General features: G+C 37.7%; 1 protein-coding gene across 6 annotated transcripts in view; it reads left to right on the forward strand.

Moving 5' to 3' along the window:
• BRD1 (bromodomain containing 1) overlaps positions 1 to 17,710 on the forward strand; it is a 373,526-nt gene extending 355,816 nt beyond the window's left edge. For 5 of the 6 annotated variants that reach the window (XM_065743545.1, XM_065743544.1, XM_065743543.1 and 2 more), the window contains 5 exons: positions 3,306 to 3,441; positions 5,472 to 5,599; positions 9,210 to 9,319; positions 12,624 to 12,778; positions 15,003 to 17,710. In XM_065743545.1, the coding sequence (XP_065599617.1) occupies positions 3,306 to 3,441; positions 5,472 to 5,599; positions 9,210 to 9,319; positions 12,624 to 12,778; positions 15,003 to 15,186 (713 nt within the window). In that variant the 3' untranslated portion in view covers positions 15,187 to 17,710. The remainder of the gene's footprint in view (positions 1 to 3,305; positions 3,442 to 5,471; positions 5,600 to 9,209; positions 9,320 to 12,623; positions 12,779 to 15,002) is intronic. The other variant, XM_065743546.1, reaches the window with a different exon arrangement.
• The last annotated feature ends 2,988 nt before the right edge of the window (positions 17,711 to 20,698 follow it).

A 20,698-nucleotide genomic window follows, 5' to 3' on the forward strand; every position in this document is an offset into this window, starting at 1 on the left:
AAGAAGTGAAACCTTCTAATCTAGTTTCCTCCCTCGGAAACTAAAGCTAAGTATTAGAATATTAGAATATGTGGAACACTTGTATCATTCTCCCTGTCTCTGGATGCTGCTGTAAGGATGGCTTATTTATTTAAGAGGTCTGTTACCTTTCAGAGAGACTTAATGGCTTTTTCACTGTCTTCCAGGTTCTCATATTAACTAATATCATGCTGGGTATTTATCTCTTTGGATCCTATTTATTTTCTGTTATCCTCAACATGGAGTGGAATTCAGTTAAATGATCATTTTGGAACGCAGAAAGACTATTACATTTGAAGTAATTATTTTGGATCATGTTGGAGACACCAGACAACCTTAAAACAAAACAAATATAAAAGAACATTGTTGGAGGAAGTCTTTGCCATATATGAAACTATGTTCTGCATTCAATATATTGCCCCATTTCCGTAAGTTATAAAGTTGTACATGTTGTAGTATATGTGACTCAAATTAGTCGCAGATTTTTACCAGTCCCAGTGTTCTTATTCCCTGAACATGCTCAGTGAGAGCGGATTAGTTAAGAGTGTTCCATCTTCATCTTCCCTGACCAAAAACCCAGTCAAATCTTCCTTGGACAGCTAAATTGTACAGTAGAATGTTCTACTTATTTTGTGTGCTTATACATCTTTTTCTTTATGTATATATTTTAATGAAGACTGCTATTAATTCTGGGTGTCACTCATTCTGGGTGTCGGGATTTATTCCATTCTTCAGTAATTGTAAGAAGTAGGCAATATTTTAAGAGTGGATTGCATAGACTGAACTTCATGGTGTGTGTAAGCTGAAGGCTTGATGCTGAGGGAAACCGCTCCTTCAGATAGCTTCACGTTCTTTAATTTTCATACTTCCCCAAGAAGGAGAGAAATGTATCTTGGGAGAAAGGGGAGGAAGACTGAAGAAAAGCAGGTTGTTTTTGCTTTTCAGTGTTGGCAAACATTTTGTAGATTAGAAGAACTTTCTTTGCTGTAAAATAAGTTATTATATTCCAGACACAGTCTGTTTACCTTTGTAGAGAGCTATCTCCATTGCTGTAGTTGCATGTTCCTGTTGCTTTCCTTATTTCTCAACATCAGCACTCCTGAAATCACGTGATTGCTTTTCCCAGTGTGTGGCTGCAAAGTAGTTAATCACAGGGTTACATTTCTTGTATTGACAAGGTGAAGATGAGAAGAAACTGTTGCAAGGAACTGAGGCTACTAAAACTGTCCTTGGAAGTAGCAGTATGATCATAAACTTATTGAAGCAATCAAAATAGGAAGCCACTTCTGACACTTTTATTTTTGTCCTAGCTACATATGCATACAGCACTGATGTAAGTTGTATTTGGAATACATGTAATTAAACACTTACATATTCAGTAAGAAGAGTATTTATTTCCTTTGACTTTCTCAGCCTATTCAGAACCTGAACCCTGCTGTGGTTCTCATAGCAATGTTTACTTGATCTGTCCTGGAGTTAAAAAGTAATCTGTGATCTAACTTGTTTCTGCTGATAGTTGATGTACATTAACTAGGTGCCTGCATAATAACTTCATTAATGTGTCCCTGGCTTGTGACAGGATGGAAACAAAGCAGTTTTTACAACTCACCTGTAGAAGAAACCTGATGTACTGTAGAATAGAAAAGCTATTTGTAGAGTCCTGGGAGATCTTTTTTTTTTTTTTTTTTTTTAAATTCATGTTTATAGAGTAGTTGTTTGGCTTTTCATTTTGGACAGTATATGAAGTGTACCATGATAGTTTTATAGGGATGTTTAAACTGTCTCATAAAGAATGCTCTGTTTCAACAGGTCTTTTCACATAGTCTGGGACTAAAGTTGCCCTCATTTTTTTATTATATAGGAAATTAAGGCTAAATATAGGACTTCAGAAACAGTTTTAAATAAATTTTATGTGATGTACTAGATGTCAGTGAAAGGGAATGCTCATATTTGAGTATTGCAGACTACTGAATAAATTCTCTTAAAAATAATAATACTGTAGTGTTAATTTAAATGCAAGCTCTTTGAGGGGGAGTGAGGTTACTAAATGCCAACAACTTGAAATAACTGGATAATATGAAGTAACTTGTTTAGTTTATTAGTTGTTATTCTTCTTTGCAGGAGTCTTTGTAGCAGACAAACTAAAGCAAAAGAGTTTTATCTTAATTTTCCTTTGGTTTACTGCCATTTAGAGATGCATGATGATGCATCAGTTAGTTAACCACGAATGATCAAAAATCACAGTGACTTTTAAGACCAGTAATAGGATGGCTGTGATGAGTATATTAAGAGAAGTATGCTGGTCATAAATATGAAGTGAAAACTCTAATTATTGTCAGGACATAATTTTAATTAGAACTGAGTTCATGTTAAGACTGTTGTCTTTGTGGTCTGCAGCTTGTAGTAGCTGTTTGCAAACTAGTTCTTTTGTCTTCAGCCATTTCTTTTCTGTTGATATTCTGGAGCCTATGTTGGATTCTGTCGTAAAAAAGAAAACATAAAATTCTTATGAAAGCTACTTCAAACCTTATCACTGATCTGTTTAATCAAATAGCATAACAAACTCTGAGCGTTTTCTGAATTGGCAAACCACAGCAGGATTAACGAGAGCCCGTCAAATCAGGAGTTTCCTGTTAAATTTTCATTAAAATTGTGAAGTAAAAATAGAGTATCCTTGGATATATCTAAGCTTGGGTAAAGATAGTAAAAAATAAAATCATATATGTACCAGTACGTTTCAATCGCAGAAAATGTACATTGTGATGTGAATTCAAATTTACTAGAAGACTTTCAGGAGAAACTAGAAAACTTCAGGAGAGAATCCCTACTACTCTTAAAAAATAATTTTTTTCAGTAGTTCTTGATTTCTGTTTGTAATTCTGTGTTCAAATGAGTCTTCTGTTGACATGGTAAATCTGACTGAAGTGTGATATTTCTTTTCCCATGCCTTTTCTACCCAGCTTCTGCAGCCTGACTGTTTTAGTAAACTACATGTTGAATACATTGCAAATGGAGACTAATTTGATACTACATTTGACATTTCCCCTATCTTCACCGTTTTTCTGTTACCTGAATTTCCATCCTAACTGATAAAACTGGACAAGATCCTACTATTCATAATACTATCTTTTGAGTATTTTATTTTGTTCATGTCCTTCCTTTTTCATCACATCAAAATACTCAAGAGTTACAGAACAGTAATGACACAGTGTTTGTGAATATAAAATTGTTCATGAAAACAGTGTGGTTTCCAGCTTGATGCAGTTTATTTTTGTGTTGCACTGTAGGTCTCTCGAATGGTTTTGGAGATGGAAATAAAGAGAGAGCGTTAGATGATGCTGCGGGGAGAAAAGTTGAACCTCGTCGCCGCTGTGCATCAGAATCTAGTATTTCATCTAGTAACAGTCTTTTGTGTAACACCAGGTAAAACTAAATCTCAAATATAAACTAGAGGTTGGATATGTTAGTTTTGTTCTGCTGCTTGTGACCCACATTGAAGGATTGCATACGTTCTAGAAACAAAAATTCTTCAATGTCTTTTTATGTGTCAAACCTGCAGCACTTTCTAGGATTGCTGGTGTTCCATTATTGTATTTGGGTTATTGCAGATCTAAGCAGGTTATTCTTAACTGTGCTTGTCTTGCTTTTCTGCTGTGTATAAATATATACACGCATATACAAGTTTATATGTGTAGAATTTTGTTTTAATTACCTTCACAATCCTGAACTCTAAAAATGCATATCTTTAGTTTGTAGGGTTGAAGAGAGGGAGCAGTCTACACAGCTGAGTCTTCTGCACAGACACAGTAAATTCAAAAGTTGTGAAACTGTAGACTATTGATCTGTGACTCAGGTCACTGGGTAGTTTCTGCAGTGATTATAGTACCTGTATCCCTATATACATTGTCTCTTTTGTGCATTCTGTTGCTAAAGATAAGGCTGTCAGAGTGGTCACCACTGTCACCATTGATATGTATTTCTCCATCACTAATGGTGCACCATCTTCCAAAGATACCTGAATATAACACCTTCTATTTATTTCCGTGGATCCTACAACAGATACAAAGAGCACAATGAGACTTTGTGATAGAACAAATTTTCAGCTACAAAAGGCTATTTTTCAACAAAGTCATCACCATTAGCTGTGCATTTTTTTTACAGTGATGAACAAGAGCCTGCATGCCACTCTCATAAAAACCTGTACCAGCAGAGGTAACCCATTATTACCACTGCTGAAATGTGCCAACCACCACCTCACTGAGCTCACAGCCACGGTTGGGTTTCCATAAATACTAAGCAAGCATCAATTAATGTTGCCATTTTTTATTCCTTGTGGAGGAATTTGATGACAACTTCATATAAACTTCCATGTCAGACTGACCTCTGCTGCCATATGTCACACAGCAACAAAATGTAACGGAATATTGTCAGGAAGGTTCAGCTTCTACTGGCACACCACCAACATCCACCTCTGACATTGTGTGTCAGTGTAATAAAGTAAGAGTCATTACTTTCAGAGCAGGCCTTGTAACTGTCACCAGTCTTGGGCTTGTGAGGCTAGGAAGGAAGGAGCATGGTAGTGGAGTGTGTTGGCTGTGGAATTGGGTGGGTTTGTTAGAATCCATGGAATAACAGTAGCTGATATATGCTCTCTTAGCCTAGGAATGTGGTAGGTGATAGTATACCTCTTTCAGCTGGTATGATGAGAAGGTGAAGAAGTTTGAAAGTATGTAATAGAAGAACAGTGTTGATTACAGTAGGATAGGACAAATAGTTGTATAGGATAAGACTGTTTTTTGGAGTTTTTTGTGTTTGTTTTTTTTTAAGATTCATTTATCTGTTCATGTTTGGTATTAAATTGCTTAAGGAAGTGGTTTTAATGCATTTGTGTCAAACACGTTTTCAGAAACAAAGAGAATTTAGTATTGCACCTCTTGTGAGCGATATATTGAGGATTCCACTTGTCTCAAATTGCTATTCACATTCTTTGATCTCTTCAAGAAAACTCAGATGTGCAAGAAAAACTCTTGAGCATAACTTCCTCACTTTGTGCACAGACACTTCTCTCACAGTTGAAGAGTTTGAATTTGTAATGAAAAGAGCAAGAAAATAATTACATTTGGTTTAGTGGGACTGTTTCAGCAGAGGTTTCAATTTGGCCAGTGTCCTTTGTAATTCTGGAGGCAGAGCAGCTGTTCCTACATGCTGCAGGTTATACATGCTCAGAAGTTGAGGTGCAATTGAATACTGTTTGTCTTTTGCTGATAGCCAACAGTTTATGTGTGTAAAAGTACTTTTCAATTTTAGTTTTTGTTGTTTAATTTTTTTGCATGAAATTCACTAGTTTGCTGTTAGCATTTTTTTCCCTTGTAGAATTATAAATTCTTGTTCACTCTCTTTGTTTGTAGTGAGCTGTGTTAATTCACTGAGTAATAGTTTTAATACTTTTACAGTTTCAGCCTACCAAAGTGTGGTAAAGGTAAACCAGCACTTATACGAAGACACACGTTGGAGGATCGAAGTGAATTGATATCTTGCATTGAAAATGGAAACTATGCCAAAGCAGCAAGAATTGCAGCTGGTAACTATAAATGATTGTATTTTTAATAATACTCTATACCATATTTGGTCTGTTAGTTTAACAGATTCTAATATTATTTTCTCTGCTGAAAAACATCTGAGAGTTCTGAAAGCGATGTTGATAGTACAGCAGAAAATGCTAGTTTTTATTTTGAACTTTTTAAGAGCTTTATAGAGAAAAGATGTTGGTTTTGATCAGTAAGTGATATTTAAAGTGATTTAGGCTACTCCAGTAGTAGTACAAGCAAAACTTTAACTACAGTACTATTTGTGGATCTGTTAGCATTTTTCCTTAGCTGTTTGTTCTAGAGTTTACCCCTCCATACTTTTCTGTACTGACAGATGTGTAAGACATGGTTTGCTTTGATTCAGGAAGAAAAGTTGGAGAAAAGTGGAAACTTTTAGAAGTATAGAGTATAACAACCAGATTTTAGAAAATGTGTTATGTTTTGGTAATATATCTTCCTTTTTCTTTGTATATTTTTAATTGTATTGCAAGATTTAAGTTGTCTCATCTGTACATGACTATTATTTGCAGAATACAATGTTCCTACACTGATGCTGGGGATCAGGCTTGCTGTGTCTAGCAGGCCTTTCTTTAGCTTCTGACCTTGCAGCTCTTCTCCACTTAACCAGGACTATTTCTTGTCTTCCTGTGATTTTATGTTTCTTTGTGTTACTATGTTCTTTCCTTCCAGTATGATCCATTTTGTTGTCCTTCTTGCAGCTGGTATGTTTTCAGCTACTGTTTCATTTCTTTTGGGTTTAGTATCTTTCTTTGTACGATAACTTACTATACAAGACTTGATTTTTTTTCCATTTGTTTTTCTTATTCTGTCCTGGGTAGTCTTACAGTTAATGCTTTCCACTTTCTTGGAACTGTCCTTGATCTTAGTTCTTTCTCTGTTGTCAGATACTGAATATATCATCTGTAAGCTGCTTGAAAGGAGGAAAAGTAGTATTATTTTGTATATTAATAGATATTCAGTCTAATTTGAGTTCTTCGCCATCTGCACTGGCAGATAAAGAGGAAGAAACAAGCAGGAGTGAAGTGAACTGTGCATCTTATGTTCTGTACATAACTTGAACTTTGCCATGATTTACTTAGATTAATAAACTCCTAGATTTTACAAAGTAACTAAAATAAAGGGTTGCCTGTGCTTGGCAAGATATGTCAAATAATTCTGCTTGAAGAGAGTACCCATGCTTTAGGACCAAACACAGTGCTTATAGTTGCACTGTCCCAAGATCCAAAGAGTATTTTGGTTTTATTTACAAGATGCTGTCTCAGAACCTCTGGTATGGTATGTTGTAATTGTACAGTTTGTTGTAATAGTACAACAAACTGTATGGATGGGATGCAGTTATGCACTGATTGGTGGATGTGATCATTGTAATACACACACACACACTAGAGATGTGTGCAATGATTGGTTTTTATAAACAGCTGCTGTATACAGGGCTGTGCTGAGATTTGTGTGTCTTGGCTTCCTTTACAGGATTGGGAATCTGTGGGGCAAAAGTGGCAGAGCATTCTTCTGCCTGTCTCCTGAATCTTGCCTGGTCTTTTTTTATAGCTGTTCCTTGTTCGCTTATCCAAGATTCTTATGTACCTCTCCTGCTTCTAGCCTCTGTCTCTGTCTTCTTGTCTCAGCTTGTAAATTCTTTGCCCCACTGTTTTCCAGTCAATCTCTCCACTTTGTCAGACTTTTTTTTTCTTTCCTTGTTAAATCTTAACTTTTTTTTTCATTTATCAATGTCTAGACTCTGTTTTTCCCTTCAGTCATTTCATGCTGGTGAGCAGGAGTGGGGAGGGGGACAGATTGTAGGGAAACATTTCCTGGCATTTGATTCAAATCATTTTATCTTTTGCGTGGTCTTCATTTCATCTGGTAAGTCATTGACAGCCAAAAGTTAGACAGTAAGAGAGAAGCATCATTTGTACTAAAGAATAATCTACTTGCTCTGGAGGGATCACAACTGTCTTAGCAGCATTTTTGGAGCTTAAATATGCTCAGTATCTTGTGGAGTCATCTGCAGATTTAGAGGCAACTTTGATGTTAAAATTAAGTAATTTGGAAAAAAAAAAAACAACAACCACCCTTACAGTACTGTGCATTCTTCCTACTACAGTCATATTTCAGTCAAAAAAGGCTTTCTTGTTGGAGGTTGAAGTTTCTGGTTTAAAACAAAGTTCAGTAGTAACTGTCCTATCACCTTCTACACTGCATTAAAATATCATTTCTCCATTTTATATCAATTCTGCAGCTGAGAATAATGTAGGTTTCTTTTGTTTCTTCTGTTAGCTGCCCCAAAAAAGAGGTCCTGCACTGTTTTTATCTAACAGATAAAGATATTAATCCAAACATACATAACTGTGTCTGGTTTCCATGTGACTACTTAACGTATTAATATAAATAAAGCAGAGATACAAAATTACCTAAATTACTTTCTTCATGGTGTTAGAAATTACTTTGATCAATTGTTTTAAGATAAATCCAGATAAACTGTTCAGGTGGTGATGTGTGTTTCCATCATGCCTAGTATTTAATATATTTAGCTCCAGTCTTAGGAGTATAAGAGTGTCTATCTGAATTATTTTTATTTTCTTTTTTTTTACATCAGAAGAATATTATGGCTTTTACTGAGAAAGTGAAGAAAATCCTGAAAAAACCTCTCTAAAAATATGTAGAAAGGGACAAGTAAATAAGCCAGTAAATAGATCCAGTATTCTTTCTTCCAAGGTTACCTAGTTCAGTATAAAGACAACCACAAAAAAACAGTAGAAATAAGTCATTTCCATGGCTTCATGTCATGGAATCTACTGATTAAAAGTCTCATCTGTAAAGCAAGCCTGCTGGAATTGATAGCAAATATCCCTGTTTTCTATTGAGTACTTGTTAGAGGTTTTAAATGCTGTAGAAAATTGTGTTTGGTTCTTTTGCTTGTCTGATGTGCACAGCAGCGATAGAACCCGTAACAATTTTTAGCTTCAGAAATATCTAACATCTTGGTAAAGATGAGGTGGCAGGTTACAGTGAATTATTGCATTTTCTAACTTGTGTTACTGGACAGTGAATCTCTGAGGTTAAACTTCCCAGTACAGTACTTTCTTGGGATGTTGAAATTATTATCAATTGAAATAAACTATAACTGAATGATAAGCCTGTGTTTGAAAAGTGACCTAGAATATGCTGTGGAGAATGTCTGACCTCTTTGTTTAGTGAGCAGCTCAAGAACCTTTTCCCCTCTACTACTACTCCTAAAAGGTTTTTTTAGTACTTTTCTCAATGTTGAAATGTATATCTGCATGTCAGATGTCATAATTAGCACTGCTTATTTTGAGTAGGAGCAGATTAGAAAGAATTTAGAAATAAATTTTCTTCTGGCACTTGGAAAGCTATTTCTATCAAGCATTGTCTTCTAAAATACTGTGTAACTGCAGTATCTGAGATATGAAGAGCTGGTAGGAATGCTGTTTTTATTGATGTTTCTATAAAATGTGTCACTGGCATACATTTGTTCTATAATTATCATGATTTATTGGTTAGAAGTCTGAGGTGTCGTTCTTTAAAATGGTAATCTTAAATGAAATTATTATTTGTTTTTAGAAGTTGGTCATAGCAGTATGTGGATTTCGACTGATGCTGCAACATCTGTTCTTGAGCCTCTGAAAGTAGTATGGGCCAAATGCAGTGGATATCCCTCTTATCCAGCTCTGGTGAGTGCACAGTTTTCCATCAGTACATACTGATATAAACAGTAATACTGTTAGTGGTTTGAAAATCTTGATCCATGAGCTCAGCCTGAATGGGAAGTTATGAATTACCACGAGTAAAAGTGGATCAGTTTGCCCCTCTTTACAGCTTCTCCATGAATTCTATTTGTAGAATTATTACAGTACCAGATATTGAGCCAGTGATATCTATTACCCTGCTTATCTCACTAGGCTTTGTTACTGCAGTGTATTTCATTGTTTAAAGGGTCAACTGAATAAGCATTTGACAGGCATCTTGGTAGTGTTAGAACTATTATTTTCTGCTGCAAAATGAGTATAAAAATATTGTCTGTTTCTGAAGCTTATTAAAGAAACAGAATACTTGGTAGTATAAGCTTAGCACTGGCAGCCCGTGGTGTGGACAGGTTCACTCTTCTCTGGGTGGAGAACTGGCTGGAGGGCCGTGCCCAGAGGGTAGTGGTTAATGGAGTTAAGTCCAGCTGGCGTCCTGTAACGAGTGGTGTCCCCCAAGGGTCAGTTTTGGGGCCCATCTTGTTTAATATCTTTATTGATGATCTAGACGAGGGAATTGAGTGTACGCTCAGTAAGTTTGCAGATGACACAAAGCTGGGAGGATGTGTCAAACTGCCTGAGGGTAGGGAGGCCCTTCAGAGGGATTTGGATAGGCTGAACAGCTGGGCTGAGCAAAATGGGATGAGGTTCAATAAGACCAAGTGCCGGGTCCTGCACTTTGGCCACAATAACTCCATGCAATGCTATAGGCTTGGGGCAGAATGGCTTGAAGAATGTAGAGAGGAAAAGGACCTGGGGGTGTTGGTTGATGCTCGGCTCAACATGAGCCGGCAGTGTGCCCAGGTGGCCAAGAAGGCCAACAGCATCCTGGCCTGTATTAGAAATAGTGTAGCCAGCAGGAGCAGGGAGGTGATCATCCCCCTGTACTCAGCTCTGGTACGGCCGCACCTCGAGTACTGTGTTCAGTTTTGGGCCCCTCACTACAAGAAGGACATTGAGGCCCTGGAGCGTGTTCAGAGAAGGGCAACAAAACTGGTGAGGGGTCTGGAGCACAAGTCTTATGAGGAGCGGCTGAGGGAGCTGGGATTGTTCAGTCTGGAGAAGAGGAGGCTCAGAGGAGACCTTATTGCACTCTACCACTTCCTGAAGGGGGGTTGTGGTGAGGAGGGGGTAGGCCTCTTCTCCCTGATAAGTAATGACAGGACGAGAGGGAATGGCCACAAGTTGCGCCGGGGAAGATTTAGATTAGACCTGAGGAAGCATTTCTTTTCTGAAAGAGTGGTCAGGCACTGGAATGGCCTGCCTAGGGAGGTGGTTGAGGCACCATCCCTAGCGCTGTTCAAGAAGCGTTTAGATGAGGTGCTAAAGGACTTAATTTAGTAGTTGGGTAGAGATAGTGATAGGAGGATGGTTGGACTAGATGATCTTATAGGTCCTTTCCAACCTTATGAACTTATGAACTTAGTGATTTGATCCAGTTGGGAATTGTACGCGTTAACTTAAAACTGTTGTCTGTGTTGTTTTAGGAGAAATACACACAGATCTGCTTAAATCAACAGCTTGTAGAGAAAATACTGTTTATGAAGTATTTGAATGGCTTCAGGCATTTGGTGCTATGGAAAAAGTCTGTGGCTTTATTACTTTGATAGAATCACCAAGGTTGGAAAAGACCTCCAATATCATCTAGACCAGACATCCACCTATCACCAATATTTCCCCTCTAAAACTTGTCCCTTATTACAACATCTGAATGTTTCTTGAACGTCTCCAGGGATGGTGGCTGAACCACCTCCCTGGGCAGTCTGTTCCAGCATCTGTCCACTCTTTCAGGGAAGAAGTGTTTCCTAATATCCAAACTGAACCTCCCTGGGCCAACTTGAGACTATTCCATGCAGTCTTATCACTACTTACATGGGAGAAGAGGCTGACCCTCACCTTGCTCCAGCCTCCTTTTGGGTAGCTGCAGAAGGCAATAAGGTCTTTTCTAAGCCTCTTCTTCTCCAGACTAAACAATCCCAGTTTCCTCAGACATTCCTCATAAGACTTGTGCTCCAGACCCTTTACCAGCTTTGTTGCCCTTCTTTTGATGTTCTCCAAGGCCTTGATGTCTTTCTTGTAGTGAGGGTCCCAAAACCGAACACAGTACTTGAGATGCGACCTCATCAGAGCTGAGCATAGAGGGATGATCATCTCCCTGCTGCTGCTGGCTGCGTTATTTCTGATACAAGCCAGGATGTCACTGGCCTTCTTGACCACCTGGACACATTGCTGGCTCATGTTTAGCTAATAGTTAACCAGCATCTCCCAGTTAACTGACATCTTCCACACAGACTTCTGGACACTCTGCCCCAAGCCTGTAGTGTTGACTGGGGTTGCTGTGGCCCAAGTGCAGGACCCAGCACTTGGTCTTATTGAATTTCATCCCACTGGCCTCAGCCCAGCAGTCCAACCTGTCCTTATGCATATAGTAGGCTAGATGACCATATGACTGCTTTGATATATACGTACTGGGGAGATCAAGTAGTGTAGTTACGCAGACTCAAGTGAAAACTAGTGGAGATGAGGTTCTGAGCGTGAATTTCACCTATCAGTGGGTGACCCAAGCACAATTGGATCAGATGCTTATTGTGCTTTGTGATTGATTGTCTCGTGAATGGTGCATTTTATTGTTAGATTTAAACTGATTGTAAGTAGGAGGTGCCGAAAGGCTCTTTTTCTCTCCTCTCCTTTGGTAAACACTGACATTTCTCTGTGTTATTAGTTGATTGATGTTTTCACCTCAGTCAGGAGAATAAGGTTCTTGTGATTTCCATGAACTCTCTCCAGTATTAGTTTTCTGTTGACTTTCATTACCAACTTATGGTAAATTAAGGTAGTGGAAGCTGGAAAAATAATAGGAGTTTGTAGGACAGGAGGTGGGTGGTACAGACTATTTTTGGTGGCAGCTGAGCAATTGCTAATGTTATGCGTTTCTTACAGAGGAGTTTCATTTGTACTGAAAAGTTCACTGAAAAATGAGTTGCCTTTTCTGATAAATAAGTAGCTTATGCAAAGCTTTTAAAGCTACTTTTCTTTTTTTCCTGTTTATTTATTTTTTTTCTCTTGTTTAAAGCTGTTTATTCAGATTTTGTGTCTGATTTGTTCTTTGCAGAAACAAATGTATTCATACTAGAACAAATGTCATACAAGTTGGCGGGTTTTTTTTTTTTTTCTTTCTTTTTTACATAAGATGTATTCTTAAAAATTAGGAAACCTTCTTTCTTCTCTTTTGCAGATTATTGACCCTAAAATGCCTCGTGTTGCTGGCCATCACAATGGTGTTACTATACCAGTGCCACCTTTGGATGTACTGAAGATTGGAGAACAAATGCAGACCAAATCAGATGAGAAACTATTCTTAGTACTGTTTTTTGACAATAAAAGAAGTTGGTATGTAATTGAAATGTTTTGTTTGTTACAATGACTTAAAGATTTAACTCTATAGCTTAAGTCTAAGAAATGATTAAGATGCTGTCTTAAAGATATTTTTCCCATGATTGTAACAACTGTAATGTTTTCATTTTGAGTGTGTTCTTGGACTAACGTGTGTTGTACTGAATGGTACTTATTTATTGTCTATTTGAAAGGTAATAATATAAAGTGTTAAATGGCCTTTTATTTTGATCTGTTAGCTGATGCTGATAATGACCTGGTAAAATCACTTATTTGATATCAACTTGTATCATTCTATTCCAAATGACAACAATTTTTTCAATCTGCTTGAGTGTACTTTCCTTAAAGTTGTAATCTTCATAGTTAAATGCTTTATTAACATTCTCATTTGAAGTTCCATGAAATATTGCTTTTTTCTTTCAGTATCAGCAATATGCTGTGTGGAGCATGAGGGAGAATTCACAGAATAAAACATTCTTCTCCTCTGCTACATCTTTTGGGTTTTGCCAAATATGGAAGCTTTTCAGCTATTTCTTTCTTCCTTTCAACAAAGAATATTTCTCTTTACAGTCTTTTTAATCTTCTTTCATGCACTTCAGCGGATCTTCTTTATTTAGTTGTGCAGGATTTCATGAGATCCTGCTTTCTTCTGCCTGTCTGTTCATGGACATTATCTGTTCTTAAACAGATTGAGTGTTCTGCTTCTTGCTCTGACTTGTTGATAACAGTGGCAATGCAAGCTGTCTCTAAACACATTCTTAATCACTGCTATGTTTGCTTTTATCTCAGAAGTCCTCTAGAACTTGAACCTTTTTTGGTTGTTGCCTGCAGTTGACTCCAAATCTTGCAAATATTACACGGAGTTACTTCTAGCAGATACTCTGTATAGATAGATGGGATAAGCTAAATATTTTTTTCAGGTTTTTTGTATGCTATGGCTACTCTTAACTTCTTTTATAGTGATTATTTTGATATTCATCAATTTTGTTCTTCATAACTCAACTTTCACTTTTGAACCTATGTTTGATTTTTATTCACTCACTCAGCACACACAGTCTTCTGGCTGTGGTACTAGCTTCTGTCGTCTATGGATTACCTTTCTGAGCAGTTAATTACACGTGTGGAGCTTAAAACAGAAGAGTACTTTGAATACAGAGTGCGCTTTTACTCAACAGTATGAGATTTCACTAAGAACTTTCTTGACGGTGGGATCTTCCTGATAAAAGACCATTTGATGTGTCGTAATGGCAAGGCAAATGTTAATCACAAATTCCTTGTAGTGTTGGAAATGAAAGAGTGGAGGAAAAAAAAATGCTGTGGCAAGTGATTCATGAGGCATATTAATTGTAGTTGCTGCCATCTGTTCTTAAACTTCCAACTGAAAGGACCAACCTCATACCCAGGATACTAGGCCGACAGGGTAGGGGGATTGTGCTGCTCTGCACTGTGCTGGTACAGCCTCACCCCATGCTCCTTGTGCAGGTTTGAGTGCCACAATGTAAGAAGGACACAACACTATTAGGGACCATTCAAAGGGGAGCAGTGAAGAGGAAGGGCCTAGAGGGCATGACATGGGGAGCAGCTGCAGTCTCTTGTTTTTTTTCAGCTTCCTTATGAGGAGAGCAAAAGGGCAGCACTCACCTCTGCTATCTGGTGACAGCAACCTGAGGAAACAGCATGGAGCTGCATCAAGGGAGGGTCAGGTTGAATATTAGGAAAAGGCTCTTCAGCAGAGTGTGATTGGTCACTGGAACAGGCTCCCCAGGGCAACAACAGTCAAGATCCCAGGCTGACAGAGTTCAAGAAGCGTTTGGACAATAATTTCAGACATAGGGTTTTATTTTTGAGTGGTCCTGTGTGCAGCTAGGAGCTGGACTTGATGATCCTTGTTGGTCCCTTTCAGCTTGGGGTATACTGCGATCGTGTGGTTCTCAACTAAACTGCATAAATATTTCATAGTAATGTCAGTCAGTTGATACTTGCCACTAAATAATACATTACCTCTTGAACTGGTTTATATTCTTTGTTTCATGGAAGATTGTGTCTTAATATTGCATATTTTTAAAAATGCTTAAAACGAGTAATAACATAAAAGGAATTTTTCTATTTTATTTAAGATAATAAATCTGACCCGCTAAATGGGAAACATGACATAGCAGGCCTTACAGTTCTTGATGATGTTACTTTGTATTTAACTTACTTATTTTGCCCTTTCTTATAGGCAGTGGCTTCCCAAATCCAAAATGGTCCCCCTTGGGATAGATGAGACCATAGACAAGTTAAAAATGATGGAAGGTCGCAACTCAAGCATTCGAAAAGCAGTAAGGATTGCTTTTGATCGTGCTATGAACCACCTGAGTAGAGTACATGGAGAACCAGTCAGTGACTTCAGTGATATTGACTAACAGATTCAACCAAGGCGTGAAAAGTACCAGACAGACTTGAACTCTACTTAACAAACCTCTTTGTCTGAAAGAATGTATTAAAGATACAACCCCTTAACTGTTGATTCAGTGGCTGAGTTCTTCAAACTTGAAATTGTGGAGCAATTCTTCTAAATCACCATTGCCATATTGATAAATGATTTTATCGTATTATAGTTTGGAGGATTTTCCACTAAACATGTTAAAACATCTTGTTCATAGTGTGCATAATTGTACATAAATGTATATTCAACACTTAACTTATTCTGATTTTAGATAGCTCTTTAATTTCTTTTATAATTTTGCTGGGGAGGGAGTTGGTTTTTTTTTCCATGCTTTTTCTTCTTTGTTTCTAAGTTTTAAGTTACCTAAGCACCATCTTCCAGCTTAAGGTGTTTAGTGAATTGTAAAGCCTAATATCAAAATTACATCAAATATATGTTTGCCTAAATCATATACGATATGGTGCTGCTTGTTTCATTTCTTCCTTGGTCTGTAGCTTCTGAAAAAGACTTCTGAATGTTTGTGTAAATCATTGCTCTTTGCACAAAGTACCACATATTTTAAGATTGATGTAAATTTACGATTACAAATATGTATTTTAAGAAAGGAAGTTGCGTTATTTTGGAGGGTACTTTGTGAGAAAGGCATCAAGGAAAAAAAAGATTTTACTATGTACATCACTTGCAAATCACCAAAAACACTCCATAGTTGCCCAAAATAGCTTAAGATTGTTTTTGTTTTAAACAAATCTGGCTTAAAGCCTGCAAGCACATTATTTCTTTAAAAACCATATCCCATTTATCTCCCATTGATTTTATTTTATTGATATATGTGCCTCCCTGTGTTTTATTTATTGTAGAAAATGTATTAATTTGCTTTATAATGAAAAATAAAATTGACAAATATATTGATATGCATTTTTATACAGGCACATGAGAAGACAACTTGCTTTGGGAGAAAAAATGTATTGGAAATTGTATAAAATAACTTGATGGTTTGTGTGTAATTTGATTTTTTTGTAACTTGTAATCTTCTGTTTCCAAGGAGGGGATTTATGTAACTTTTAATTTAGAACACTTTGGTAGCAATAGAAACTTTGGATACATTTTTGTATGGTACATGTGATGTATATAGAATTAGTACTTTATTTTTATTTTTAAGAAGTAAAGCATTATGTTTGGGCAGGGGGACGAAGGAGGGGGGGTTTCCAGAATTGCATTTTTATATTAAAAAAAAAAAAAGATAATAAAGTCAAGATATTGATTGTTGTAGCTACTTTATTCCTACCTTCACTGAGAATACAGAATTTGTAACAATGAAAATGGCAAGGTATGTTTGCAATGTGATTTATAATGACTCCATTATTTATAAATGCACTGTTTGAACTCTTTTGCAGTGATATCTTAAATACTGTACCAAGTTATATAATATGAAACACCAAATAATGCATATGAATGCACGAAGTATTTATGCCCAGCTTTTTTTATAAAGGATTAGCAAATACAGCAAAACCAATACTTTTTAAACCTTTTTTTAAACCTTCATGGATAGCATACTTCATTGTTAAACCTGCTTGAGTCTTTATTTTAAAGGGACAGTTACTTTATAAATAGTTTTTAATGTTCTTATTCTCTCTATTGTTTGTAATACCCCCTTAGAAGCTTGAAATAAAATTTCTTTCTCAACTGTTAATTTTGTCCTGAATTTGGCCCCTGAAATTTTGCTGTAGTGCCCATTCTCTTAATCCATGACTGAATTGTTAAAGAGGTGCTAGTTCCAGAACCTTGCTTTCTTGCTGCAGCATGCAGTACCATCCTTACTGAGCCCTCTGCGTGGTAGGTATTCTAGTTATGTCCTTCTAGCTGGGAGCAATTGCCTGTAATGGACTACAGTAATTGCAGAGTTCAGTTGGATACATTTCGCAAATGATCGAGCAAACAGTTCTCCCAGTCTTGACAGTAAACTTGGCTTTAGGGGGAATAGTGAGGGCAGGTGTTCTGCTGTGATGGAAACGATTGCGCATCAGGTAGAAAACAAGCGAAAGTCTGATTGTTTGCTTTAATTAGTACTTCTGTGTAATGACTTTGAGGATCTGACATTTCACTATGCTTATTTTTGATGGGAATCGAGCTTGCACAATATTGAGGCAGCAGACTTCTTGCTTATTAAGACAGCCTTCAAAGGTAGCCTATGCCAGGTCGTGTTTCAGACACGAGCAGTGTGTGTGAAACTGGATAACGATTGGCAGGAAGAGAAAACGTGTTCTGGGGGTCTTGCAGACCTTGGAAAATTAATTGGAGTTCAGAGTAGGAAGATGATAATTTCACATGGGTAGAACTTGGATACCTGTGAAGTATAAATTTCCACTTAATGAATAAGTTATACACACAGAGGCATCTCCTGTCAGTTCTTGGAGAAGGCACCTTTTTCTTGATTTTGAGAGAATATCAATGCAAACTGTTCTGTGTACTCAGAAATGGGCCTGGAGGGCTTTGATTTTTTTTTTCCTCCTGTACGTGTGATAGAAACTCAGGTTGCAGCAGTGGCTACAGCTTTTCCTACACTATGCCAAAGCAGAGTTTTATCCAGTGGTTCTTCAGGTTGGTTTCAAATGTAAAATGATTTGTCAGACTTGTTGGTCGTCAGTGATGTGTTTTAAGGAAATGCATGCTTATTTAGGAAAAAAAGATCGATTCCCAAATTGCTTTATTTCCTAATTTTATGGCCTAATTCGATAGTCAAATAAATACGTATGCATCTGAGGATATGTTTCACTGTTTTAGACCTTGCTCTTGATCATTAGTAACCGACGTAATCATGGAGTAGAAATTAGTATTCTAGTGGAGGAAAAACAAGGGAACAACTTATTACCTAAAGATATCCTACTGTTTTCTCGTGGAGCGTCACAGCAGTAAAAGCAGGGTGCAGATCTGCATATTCACTTGTCAATTCTGGTGTGATCATCCCCAGCTAATAAAGAAAGAGTGAGAATCCTGGGTCAGAAGCTGAAACAAAGTTAATTTGTCTCTCTTGTATTAAAATGTGAGAAATCATGTTATAAATATTTAGGGGGGAAAAAAAGGTGTATTGATTGATTTTCTTTTTTTTTAATAACAAAAAAAAGTTTGTATTTGTTACCAAATGCAGTGGATTTTGCAATGTTTGTTGTGATTTTTGTATTTTTACACTAGAGGGAGCAATACACACAGACCATCAACATTCACAAAAATATTTAATATTTTCTTTTTAAAATGCTGCTATTAAAACTTCTTGCTGTTAAACAGTCTTTTCTGCTTCTAATTTTTGTAATCCATCACGAGTAGATTTCTCAGGTCTTGCTGCAAGTTTGGGGAACGTTTATTTTTCACCGAAGAGTCTCTGGCTCTTACTGAAGTGACAGGCAGTTACCTTTTCATGCTGTGTCATTTAGCTGTTCCCTCGTGCTCAGAGGGTTCTGCTCTGGGTTCATTGCAGAGCATTATAAACAGACCATATTGTGGAAGCTGAACACACAGCAGATACCGACAAAAATATTCAAGTTTGGAGGTGAACGTGAGCGATGAGACGTCTGTTCTGCTCTGTAGGCTGATAAAGGTTGTATTGTGGATATTCACAAGGGATTAGGTGTTAAGCAAAAGCTGTCGTGAGCGACTGCATCACTAAAGATCATTGTGCAGGAAGCATTTATCGTCCACACTGCTTAACGCTTTTCAGTTTTCTTGTGTCTATTTTTATATAACAATCAATTATAACAAAGATAAAGTTAAACGTGGGCATGGCTGACAATGGAAGGTGGAATGTAGGTAGAATCAAAAAAGGCCTTAGAGCCCTGGGAGCACAGAGCCGTTAGCTACAAGTGAGGAACACTGGTGCCCAAATCGACTTCTCTTCAATTTAGACAGTTTGAGGAAGGAGGGAAACCAGTAATAGATGTATAAGGTGTAGCAATTCCTGGCTCAATGGCTGGTGCTGACAGAAGGGCTTTGGTTTTTATGACAGTGGGAGTTTTTATATAAAGATTATAACCTGTGAGGGAGGGATGGGGTCCCCCTGTCTAAGAAAGGCAGGGCAGTCTCTGGCAGCAGGCTGGCCGATGTAGTGAGATGTGCTTTAAATTGAAGGGGGTGAGTCCAAAATGGCTGAGCTTATGGCATTGCAACTGATGGGAATGAGACAGGCCAACCAGAACTGTGACAAATGTTGCTTAATCTGCAACCCATAACGTGAGAGGTGACTCACCTCTAGGGAGCTGACAGGAGTGACTGCCAAACCAGTCATTGAGGATGGGAGAGGTGTCTGAGAACTGGAGAAAAGCCAATGTCACTCGAGTGTTGGAAATAAGGAGTTTGGAAAGTACAGGCCTCATGTCTGTCCCTGGAAAGTTGATGGAACAACCTGTTTGGGATGTCATCTCCAATGAACCGACATAGAAAAAGGTTACCAGGAACATTCAGTATGAATTCACCAAGAGGAAATCATACTCAACCAACCTAGTAGCCTTCTGTGATGCCATGACTGGCTGGGTAGATGAGGAGGGAGCAGTGGGTGCTGTGTACCTTGACTCCAGAGAGGCTTTTGACAGTGCCTCCTGTAACATCTTTGTATGTAAGCTCAGGGAGATGAACAGTGAGGTGGATTGAGAACTGGCAGACTGGCAGAGTGCTGATATCAACGGTGCAGGCTGGTTGGAGGCCCGTGACTAGCAGTGTTGCCCAGGGATCAGTGCTGGTTCTGGCCTTGTTGAACATCTTCATCAGTGACTCAGATGAAGGGTTAAGAGTCCACCCTCAGCAAGTTTGCTGATGATACAAAGCTGGGAAGAGTGGCTCACACAGCAGAAGGCTGTGCTGCTTAATAGCAAGACCTGGACAGGCTGGAGAGCCGTGATTTACTTTCATTGAAATCTCTGGTGATAACGGAGTAAAATGCAAACTGGACTTCAGGGTTATTGAAGATCTTTTCTTGTGGTTTGCTTCCATGCTATAAAAAATCCAGTGCTGCACTGACTGTGGTCATCCCATTGTACTTTCTACTAGTAGTACATCAATAGAAGTGGTTGAATAAGCAAAAAAAAAAAAGTATTTTTTTTAAAGAAAGAGGTGTGATCACACCTCTAAGAAACATACCTTGACTGCTTTTCTATTGGCTCAGCTTGTTGATTTCACAGCCCATATAAGCTGAGCTCATTTTTATGTTCTGACGTCTCTGAACTGATAAAGCCTCTACAAGAACATGGTGAAATAAACTACAGTGGATAATGCTTAGGTAGAAAACAAACATCTGAAATGGGCTGGGAAAGGGGAACAGCATTTTCCTACTTTCTGGAAAAAAAAACAAAACAACTCTTAAATATTGGTCCAGATTTGTGTGTGTACCTGCACCTCTGTTTTTTTCCTCAACTTTTATTTTGCAGTAGTAGTTCTTACGCTAGTACTTTACTTCACAATTTGTGTGACTTTTATACCTGTGCTGTGGATGCCCCAGAATTAGT

Source organism: Cyrtonyx montezumae, unplaced genomic scaffold (assembly GCF_038088225.1).
Source record: "Cyrtonyx montezumae isolate F1298 unplaced genomic scaffold, pur_monq_1.0 scaffold_3, whole genome shotgun sequence".
NCBI classification, from domain to species: Eukaryota; Metazoa; Chordata; class Aves; order Galliformes; family Odontophoridae; genus Cyrtonyx; species Cyrtonyx montezumae.